The sequence below is a fragment of the Tamandua tetradactyla genome, chromosome 4 (genome assembly GCF_023851605.1).
Source record: "Tamandua tetradactyla isolate mTamTet1 chromosome 4, mTamTet1.pri, whole genome shotgun sequence".
Classification (NCBI taxonomy): domain Eukaryota; kingdom Metazoa; phylum Chordata; class Mammalia; order Pilosa; family Myrmecophagidae; genus Tamandua; species Tamandua tetradactyla.
In genome coordinates this window covers 105,509,354-105,520,471 of record NC_135330.1, presented here as the reverse complement: position 1 = coordinate 105,520,471, position 11,118 = coordinate 105,509,354, and the positions used below count along the sequence as shown (strand labels likewise).

General features: G+C 43.0%; 1 protein-coding gene across 2 annotated transcripts in view; it reads left to right on the top strand.

Moving 5' to 3' along the window:
* The first annotated feature begins 78 nt into the window (after positions 1–78).
* ATP7B (ATPase copper transporting beta) overlaps positions 79–11,118 on the top strand; it is a 171,368-nt gene continuing 160,328 nt past the window's right edge. Inside the window, exons 1-2 of one of the 2 annotated variants that reach the window (XM_077158143.1) lie at positions 79–359; positions 627–732. In XM_077158143.1, coding sequence (XP_077014258.1) covers positions 679–732 — 54 coding nt within the window. In that variant the 5' untranslated portion in view covers positions 79–359; positions 627–678. The remainder of the gene's footprint in view (positions 360–626; positions 733–11,118) is intronic. The other variant, XM_077158144.1, reaches the window with a different exon arrangement.

Here is an 11,118-nt window from a genome sequence, read left to right as displayed (position 1 = left end):
GTGGCGTCGCGAGAGCCGGCCCGCAGGGGGCGTGGCCCCGATGGGCCGCGGGCGCTCCCGCCCCGCCCCGCCCCTCCCCCTGCCGAAGCCTTGGAGGCGCGCTAAGGCATCCAGGCCCCATCCCGCCGCCCCGGAGGCCAATGGGAGGCCCTCGCGCGACCCAGATCGATTTTCCAGGTGCGGAGTTCATTCCCGCTGCGGCTGCCTCCTGGGTGTTCAGCGGCGCACGTACTCACCCGTCCCCGCCTCCCCCACCCTCCGGCCTCCGCGCCACACCGCCCCTCGGCATCTCGGCTGGGGTCCGCCGCGCTCGCCCGCTCCTCCTCGCCGAGCCCGAGTCCAGGACCTGCTGTTACGAGGTAACGGAGGTCAGGAGCCCGCCCTGGGGTTCTGCCTCGACCGGGGAGCCTGAGGTCCGACCGGGGCCGGGCCTCCCTCCGGGTGTGGGTGAGGGTCCAAAGTGGACCTTCTCCCCGGCTGCGATCCCGGCGTCCCCCGAGGGCCCTGGGCGCGGCGGTGCGCGCGTTGGGGTGTTCCGGCACGCGCAACTTTTCAGTAGCCCACGGGGTTAGAGCTAAGCCGCGTAAGATGCTTTCCACACCCTACACCTCCTCTCCATTGACCAGGTGACCTTTGGGCTCTGGGCCGAACTAGAGAAGGAACTGGTTCCGCTGAGGGATGATGCCTGGGCAGGAAGGACTGATAAGTGCTAGAGAAGGAGCACGTCGGAAGGTAAGTCTCCCCCGACTCCGCGCTCCGTGCACACACCTACCTGCAGGACTTTACGTGCCCACCTGCCCTACCTGAGCCCTCTACTCTGATCCTGGGGGTGTGCGAGGAAGGCTGAGCTCGGATACTTCAGCCCAGGGCAGTATGGCTTGGAAGAAAAGCACCATTTGGGAAGGGCGTGTTATCAACTTTCAGGAACACATTAGAAAGAACCCAGCACTTTTGCGTACTTCTTTATGCTGTCAAGGAGTCTGATGCCAGAGAGGTAAAGAGCGTGTCGAGGTACTGTGTTGGAGCACTAATTGCCCAAAATGATTAAATAAGTTCCCTGGAGAAGTTCTGAGTATGGCGCGTGGACCCTTTATCGTCTGCCAAGGTCCTGTAACTAGGTTTTTTTTTTTTTTTCTCCTTCTAAATAACTAATTTTATTTACCTGTTTCACAGAGCACTCGGTGAAATTTCAAGGATTAAATGAGAGCTTATACATGGAGAGACATGTAATACAAGTAATACATTAATGCGTTCTCATGAAAATGCAAAAAATACAGAAATATTGACAGTGAAAAGCAGATGTCTCCCAGTCCTTTTTGGGAATCTGTTGAAAACTTACTGTGTTTCAGGCAGTGCTGGGAGCTGAAAATATGTGGGTTAACTATATGTTTGTGTGTGTGTACTCAGAGAAATATTTAGTTGTGTGTTTTTTATAGTTTTTGTTTGTTTTACTTAACTGAAATTATGTGGTGTGTATTCTGCAACTTTTATTTCAAGTTAATATGTTTTGGAGGTTGGTGTTGGTAGATAAACGTCTTTTTCTCCTTAACCTCTGTACAGTATGGATGCACCTTAGTTTGTTTATTGTTTCCCTGTATGCAAACATTCTGGTTGTTTCTATGTTTTTGCTTCCCCCAAGCAGTGCTGTTGCAGATATCTGGTAAATGTTGCTTACTGCTGGCACGTGACTATGTCATTAGGATTGATACCCGGACCTGGGTTGCTGGATCAGAGAGTGGGCTGTGCCTTTTCTGCAGGTGACTGAAATCAATTAATTCAGCAATATTCCTGAAATAGTCACATTGTAGTGAAATTCAGCTAAGCTCTGAGATTATAGAAATGAAAGATGAGTAGAGTTGAGAGGTTAGTGAATGCATTTCACCAGGGCTTGGAAAGAGCCCACCTTGGAGAAGAGTGGCTTATACAGAGAAGGGGGTACTTCCAGCCTTGGATAATGCCTCCACTTCTCTACCTATCAGAAAAATCTCCTCCTTCCAGGTTGTACTCAAGCCCTGCTGCCTCCTTGAGCCCTTTTGTAGTTGCCCCTGTCCACGCTGGCCTTACCCTCTTCTGGACTCCTTCAACAGTAGCATTGGCCAGCATTCCTGGACTTACTGGGTGCAAGGTATCATATTGAGCGTATTCTGTCCCTCCACGTGTATGCTCTCATTTAATCCTCACAACGCCCTCTGGCGTGGGTATTATTGCTCATTACTTCCATTTATTCAGCAAATATATTTGAGTCCCTTCTATGTGCGGCATTCTAGGCACTGGAGATCCAGCTCGGACCCAGCCCCTGCACTAGGAAATTGACATTCCGGGAGGAACTATGGGGAAAAAAAAAAGGAGTAAACAAATAAATGGTGTTATTTCAGATAGCAGTAAGTGTTATGAAGAAAAGAAAGCAAGATGGGGGCATAAGAAATAACATAGTGAGGGGAGGATACTATTTTAGTAGGGTAGATGGGAAATGCTGCTTGGAGGAGGTGGTTTTGAATAGAAAACTGAATGGTTTAAATTTGGGATAAATGTTCCATGTTGAGGAACTGAAAGTGCCCAAGTCCTAAGACAGGAGGGACCCTGTGTTTAGCAACAGTAAGAAGGCCAGGGTGGCTGCAGCAGAGGGAGGGAGGGGAAAATGGTAGAACTTGAAATCAGAGTTCATCATTTTACAGATGGGGAAACTGAGGCAGAGGCTTATCCACCCAAGGCACCTCATGCAAGTTCCTACAGCTCATAAAAGGCTGATCTGAGACCTAGCCAGGCCTGTCTTACTTTCTGTGGTACATGTCACCTTCCAGAGTTCCTAAGTTCCATGACACTTGGCCATTCCACCCAGTGTGATTATTTAAATTTTCACTGGATATAACCTTTCTTTGTAACTCTGTGCTTCTTGAAAATGAGGGCCACATTTGCATCATTTAAAAGATATTCTCTACAGAACATACTCGATGCACCACAGTTGTTTAATAAATAAATTATAGGATCATTCTACAATTCATAGAATGACCTCTCCCTGCTGCTGCCCCTCCCCCATTTTTTTCTCTTCATGGGCTTCTGTTGAAATTGTGTGGCAGCAGTGAGCAGGAAAGGGAGGTGGTCCTGCTCGGGCCACTCAGCTTTCAGGCCACAAACATTGATGGAGCATCTTCTATTGGCCTGGCATTGGGCCAGAGAGTGAGGTGCAAAGATGAACGATGATCAGTCCGGGGCTCTTGGTATTGCCAGTCAGGGGTACTGGGTCCAGAGTGTTTACACAGTACAGCATGGGCAAGGGTGGGCAGCCTTTGCTGGGGGGAAGGGCCACCGAAAGGACTTCAAGAAAGCTTGTGCTTGAGTGGGATCTTGGAGGAGGAGCCGCAGTTGGCTGGGCAGAGACAGTAGAATGCAGGGAAGGGCATCGTGGGCAGAGGGACCAGCATGTTCAGAGGCCCAGAGAATTGGCATGGAAGGGTTTGTTTGGGGGTTCTCAGTGGCTCGGCGAGACTGGGAGAGTATTGGTGGAAGGCTCTGTTTATGTGGTAGAGAAATTGAGACTTTATCCCATAGACTGGAGAGCTTGAGCAAGGAGGAGGGTGAGTTGGAAGAAGCTGCTGGAGGAACCAGCCAAAGCCTTTTGAAAATGACCAACTCTGTCTAGGCTGAAGGTGGTTGAAAAGCCTGAAAAAAGAGTTGGAAGTTGACTCTGTCCTCTGATTCCCTTGGAGTTGTCTTTACTGTAGAGAAAGTAGGTTCTCTCGGTTCATTTCTTATTAAGTTTTTATTTTGAAATGATTTCAGAATTCCTATAAAGTGGCAAGAATAATACAAAGAATTCCTGTATGCTCCTTTGCCTAGTTTCCCTAAATCTTAATACTGTATTATGTTTACTGTATCAGTTTTTCTGTAATATGTATTGTTTTTGTTTTCCTGAACCATTTGAGAGTTGGAGACATGATGCCCCTTTATCCCTAAATGCTTCATTGTATTTCCTAAAAAATAAAGACATTTTATTATGTAACCACAATTGCCAAAATCAGGAAATTAATGTTGATGTAATACCGTGGTCTAATGTGGAGATCTTCTTGCTCTAATCATGTGCTGAGAAATCTCTAGACTTTTGACTGTAGCATCCAAGGCCATCTGGTCCGTTAAGAAACTGGGTATAATGCCATGGAGTTGGAGAGCTGGGTTTTAAATGTCCTCATCTGATGTGCAGTTTCTTCTTAATTGGAAAGGGGCAGACTCCAGTTTCCTCTCAATTGGAAAGGGGCAGACTTCAGTGGTGTAGGTGGCGAGAAAGAGCCCATGCTCAGATGTGTTCAATATTATTTTATTCTCTAGGAGAAAATTGGAATCATTGCCAAGTGAAAGTCTGAAGTATCTGTCATTTTTTTGTTTTCATTGTCCAGCTTTTTTTTTTCCCCCACTGAATGAAAGGAGAAAGTCTGAATGGGTCAAGGGTCAGTGAGATAAAGTAGAGGGCCAATGAGAATGACTTTTTATTGTGATGTAACTAACATTACAAATATGACTTTTAAAACACCAGCCATTGTGACATCGGTGGTTTGAGGACATAGTAGTTTTGTTGGAGCTAATTCTCTAGAAACTAAAAATCATTCTGCGTTGGGCATTTGAAACATTTACAATTCTTTTTAAAATTATTGTTATAAAAATAATTTAACTCCATAACAAAAGCTTGGAAATGAAAGGACAAAAGGAGAAAATTGACTTTCATTCCTACACACTCAGATGACTGTTATTAGCATATTTGTAAACTTCCTTCATTGTTTGCTTCTGTTGCTAGTATCAGTTTTTAGAGAGAAAAAAGCTTGTTCTTACAATGTGTGGATAACTGATATTAACATCTTGGCATGTCACCTCTAGTATCTTTTCTGTACATTTTTTTTTCCTAAACCTAGTACTGCTCAAGTTATCGCTGAACTTTTTAAAAGCAATTTTATTGAGATATGATTTATGTACTATGAAGTTCATCTGTTTAAAGGGTGCTATTTAATGGTTTTTAGTTTGTTTACAGAGTTGTGCAATCGTGATCACAATATAATTTTAGAACATTTTCATTAACTCCCCACCCCTGCAGAGAAACCTTGTACCTATTAGCAGTCACACCCGTTCTCCTGCCCCACCCCAGCCCCCTTCAGCCCCTGGCAAGCACTAATTTACTTTCTATTTCTGGATCTGCCTATCCTGGGCATTTCATGTCAAATGGAATCATACAATATGTGTGATCTTTTGTGTCTGGCTTTATGCACTTTGCAGATGTTTTCAAGTTTCATGTCAGCACATGTATCAGTAGTTCATTCCTTTTCATGGCCAAATGATATTCTGTTGTATGTATAAACCATATTTTGATTCTCCATTCATCAGTTGATGGACATATGGGCTTCTTTCCACTTTTTGACTATTATGAATAAAGCTGTATACTAGTCTTTGTGTGGACGCATATTTACATTTCTCTTGAGAGAAATGTAGTGTACCTAAAAGTAGAATTGCTGGGTCACAGGGTAACAACTCTATCTTTACTTTTTGAGAAACTTCTGAACTATTTTCCAAAGTGGTATACCAATTTACATTTCCACCACCAATGTGTGAGGGTACTGATTTTTCCATATCCTTGCCAATACTTATTGCCTGTCTTTTTTCTTTTGAATGCAGTTTTATTGTGATATATTCACTTATTATAGAGACCATCTGAAGTACACAATCATTGCCTCATAGTATCATCATGTAGTTGTGTATACAACCCCATGATCAATTTTAGAACATTTTCATTATTCCAGAAAATAAAGATAAGCAAAAAAACCTAGTCTTCCCATACACCTTATCCCTCCCTCACCCCATTACTGACCCATCGTATTGGTATAGTACATTTGTTAAACCATTTATTGGTTTAATACCAATAAAAGGGTATTAATATGTTACTGTTAACCATTGTCTATAGTTTGCAATAGCTACATTTTTTCCCACATACCCCTCTATTATTAGCTCCTTGTAATAGTGTCGTACATTTGCTCTAGTTCATGAAAGGACTTCTTGATATTTATATAGTTAATCATGGACTTTGTCCACTACAAGATTCACTGTGTTATACATTCCATGTTTTAATCTCCAACTATCCTTGTGGTGACATAATGACTCTAAACTTCCCCTTTCCACCACATTCACACACCATTAATTATTGCCACAGAATGTGCTACCATCACCTCTGTCCATTTCCAAATGTTTAAGTTCAACCTGGTTAAAAATTCTCCACATATTAAGCAATTTCTCCCCATTCTTTAGCCTCATTCTATATCCTGGCAACCTATATTCTATATTTTATGTCTGTGCTTTTATATGTTACAATAAGTTCTTATCAGTGAGAACACGTAATATTTGTCCTTTTGTATCTGACTTATTTCACCTAATATAATGTCCTCAAGGTTCATCCATGTTGTGTGCTTCAGGACTTCATTCCTTCTAACTGCTGAATATATTCCATCATATATATATATATATATATACACACACACACACACACCACATTTTGTTTATCCATTCATCAGTAGATAGACACGCTGTTATAATTCAAGAATTTTTGGAAGCATCTTTTATTGTCTGTCTTTTTGATTATAGCTATCCTAGTGGATGTGAATTTGTATCCTATGAGTATTTCTATTAGATTTATCTAATTTAGTCATTTTTCATGATTTTTTTTCCCCGATCATTCAATCTTTTTACTTACCAAGTAAGAAAAGGTTTCTCCCAGCCATTCTGGAGTGGTGGGTCAGGATTTGAATCCAGGCCATCTGTATACTTCAGCATGACTTAATCAGAGTCAGGCTCATCCTCATAATCATTCATTCACTGTCTGTCTCCTGGTTGCCTGCAGTGAGCGAGGCACAGCTGGACAGTGGGAAACACAAAATGAGTAAGGCTTCGTCCTTGCCCACAGGGAACATTGAGTCTTGTAGGAGCCGTGGGTGGTCAGCCCTTGAACAGTACTGTGCAGTGCACAGAGCACTTTTACAGGCAATTTCCTGTAACAGACTCGAGAGGCTGGCCAAGCAGAATATATATCCCCATTCTACAAGTTGGGGAAGAAGCTTCGAGGTGTTGGTTGACTCGCCTTTGATCACATGGCTAAAAAGTGCTATAACAGAATCTAGAACTTAGTTTTCTGAATTTTGGTCCAGACCCTTCAACTGCTACACCTTGCTACATCTGTTTTTAAGATTCTGCTCTGGACCAGGCATTGCTGTTACCTTTTAATTTGAGACTCTTTGAAAGCAAATTCCAGCAATGAACTTGAAATAGTTGAAAGGAAGACTTGTTAGAATGGGGGTGTGTGGTTTGTGGTGTGGAGGACATGTGTGTGTTAGGGTGTGGTGTGGGGGGTGTGGTAGGGTGAAATTTGGATGTTGGGGGTGTGTGGGGTGTGGGAGTATGTAGGGAGTGCAGGGGTGGAGGTGTCTGTGGGAGCTGGGAGGGTGGTGTGTGTGGAATGCAGCCAAGCCCTGGGAGGGACCGGATTCAAGAGCTAGAAGGCTGAGTCTGTGGTCCCCTGTGCCCTCTGTGTCAGTGCTGCCCACATGGGCAATGTGGTGACCTTGCAGTGCTCATTGATTACCTGCAGGTCCAGCCATCTGCAGACACTGACTCAACTTTCAGATCCAGACTTGGAGGGAGGGACTCTGATTGCTCAGCTTGGTCCAGGGTGCAGAGGGGCAGAGTGACCCAGCAGATACTTGCTGCAGAGGAGAAGCCTCCATGCTGGAGGATTAGCTAGTTCCTAGGAGAGGGACTGGGCCAATTCCCCTCCCACAGATGGCTGCTCAAGAAAGGATCTTCCTTCCATTTTACACATTGCTAATGAATGTCCAGAGGGTGACCAAAACCATGTTGCTAGATTTAAGGATAATTTCTCTCTGATAGCATTAGGGAGTTAATGATGGAGGTAGCATTTGAGGGGAGTATATAAAGAAAAGTCATGTTTGGAGTTTTAGAGATGGGAAAAGGGCATTTAAAGAGAAGGGACTACCATACGCAGAGGCTTGGAAGTGGGGAATTAAGAATTCAGTGAAGTAAACAGGAATCCGTTCAGTGTAACTGGAGCTAAAGTTGACAGTGGGGAGAGTGGGAAATTAAGTTGGAATGGTACATTGCACACAGAGGACTTAAATGCCAGACCAAAGAGAGGAGAGGTGGGTGAGAACTACATTGATTGGATCTCTGTTCTGTTCAGGAGCAGGGCTATTTTCTTTACATGTAACTTCAGCACCTCCATTTTCGAGATGACAAAACTGATTCACAGGCTCAATAAATTTGTCCACACAGTTAGTAAGAGGTGGAAGTAGATTTCATGCCTACATCTGACTCCTATGCTTATGTATTATTCATTATAATGTTGTCGGGAATGGGTAGCAGATTAGCTGGAAGTGAAGATGGGGTGCCACATGGAGAAGCTGGAGACCCTGAGTTGAGTTGGGGAGGGGGTTTTATGTGTGGTCCAGTGGGTGTGAAATGGGTCTGAGCTACAAGACCAAAAAGCATTAGGAGAAGTCTGCACCACTTCCTCAGCGCAGGGTTAACTTCCTAAGTGATAGGGGAGTTTCTCCTGTGCTATTGCACCCCTGGCACTGGGGCATAGCCTTCAGCCGAGCAGCTTCTGAAACAGGATGTGACACCAGAGGTCAGGCTCGAATCGTTGTATTGTGCTGCGCATCAGGGCACAAAGCTTTGCAGGTGCAGGTGTAAGTCAGGACAAAGGAGGTACCAACAGCTGCAGGTTTTATACATAGCAGGATGCGGAAACGTTGGGTTAAGGCATCGTGGACCAATCATAAGGCAATTAGAAATGATGACCATAATTGGAGCTAGCTGCAGACCTGTTGTTACTAATTTATTGACCTTTAAACTGCGCATGCATGTGGGACTTTCCAGCTGGCATACTTGACTGCCTTGATCAGGTTAATGGCTGCCAGCTGACTATGGCTCGTTTTCATAGCCTATTGCAGGCTCCACACTACCATCTCCCTTCTGAACCTCCTTCACATACTCTTTTTTTCTTTATAAGAGAAGTTGTGGGTTTACAAAACAATTTTGCACAAAATACAGGATTCCCATATCCTACAGTACCACCACCACCATGCATTGGTGTGGAATATTTGTTACAATTGATGATAACACATTTTTATTTTATTTTTTAAATTAAAAAATGTATAACAGCAAACAAATGCAAACGCTCTTAACTTATGATCGTTCCGTTCCCACATATATAATTAGTAATTCACAATATCATCAGATAGTTGCATATTCATTATCATGATCATTTCTTATAACATTTGCATCAATTCAGAAAAAGAAATAAAGACAACAGAAAAAAATTCATATATACCATACCCCTTTCATTGATCACTAGCATTTCAATCTAAATTTATTTTAACATTTGTTCCCCCTATTATTTATTTTTATTCCATATGATTTACTCATCTGTTGATGAGGTAGATAAAGGGAGCATCAGACACAAGGTTTTCACAATCACACAGTCACATTGTGACAGCTATATCATTATACAAGCATCTTCAAGAAACATGGCTACTGGAACACAGCTCTACATTTTCAGGCAGTTCCCTCCAGCCTCTCCATTGCATCTTGACTAACAAGGTGATATCTATTTAATGCATAAGAATAACCTCCAGGATAACCTCTCGACTCTGTTTCGAATCTGTCAGCCATTGACTTTCTTTTGTCTCATTTCGCACTTCCCCGTTTTGGTCAAAAAGGTTTTCGCAGTCCCTTAATGCTGAGTCTCAGCTCATTCTAGGATTTCTGTCCTATGTTGCCAGGAAGGTCCACACGCCTGGAAATTATGTCCCATGTAGAGAGGGGGAAGGCAGTGAGATTGCTTGTTGGCTGGAGAGAGAGGCCACATCTGAGCAACAAAAAAGGTTCTCTTGGAGGTGACTCTTAGGCCTAATTTTAAGTAGACTTAGCCTTTGGCTTTGATTATCCCCACTGCCTGTGAGACTATCAAGAATTCTCCACTTGGGGAAGTTGAATTTTCCCCCTTTCTCACCATTGCCCCTAGGGGACTCTGCAAATACTTCCCTATTCACTGTTCAGTCACTCTGGGATTTATCTGGGCATCACTCTGGACAAACCAACAAAATCTCATGCCCTACGCAAGGTTCCAAGTGCTATGGTGTTCTACTAAGCTGTCCACATAAGATATTAGGAAATGCAGTAGTCAAAATATAAATTTTGTACCAAATAAACATTTTTTGCTTGTCACACACATACGTTAAAGTTTTAAAATATTACCATCTATTTTCAGCACCTGGCATTATTGACATTCCTTTGTTCTTCCTCGTGCAGAAACGTTTTTAAATTTGCACATTTAGTCACTATCATTATACGTTCTAGGCATTCCTAGATTATACCATCTCAGTCTTTATTGTCTGTCTTTCCTTCTGATTTCATTTGTGCCCCCAGGCCTCCTCCCTCTATCATTCTCACATTCAGGCTCATTCAGTATTCTAACATTATTGTATTACAGTTAGGTAGTATTGTACTATCCATTTCTGAATTTTTACAATCAGTCCTGTTGCACAATCTGTATCCCTTCAGCTCCAATTACCCAATATCTACCGTATTTCTATCTCCTGATGGTCTCTGTTATCAACTGAAATTCTTCAAGTTCATTCACTAATGTCAGTTCATATCAGTGAGACCATACAGTATTTGTCCTTTTGTTTCTGACTAATCTCACTCAGCATAATGTCCTTAAGTCCATCCATGTTGTTACATACTTCATAACTTTATTCTGTCTTACAGCTGCATATATTCTATTGTCTGTATATACCACAGCTTGCTTAGCCACTTGTCTGTTGATGGACATTTTGGCTGTTTCCATCTGTTGGCAATTGTAAATAATGCTATAAACATTGGTGTGCAAAAGTCCGTTTGTTTTCTTGCTCTCATGTCCTCTGAGTAGATACCTACCAATGATATTGCTGGATCATATGGCAGTTCTGTACTTAGCTTCCTGAGGAACCACCAAACTGTCTTCCACAGTGGTTGTACCATTTGACATTCCCACCAACAGTGGATAAGTTTGCCTCTTTCTCTACATCCTCT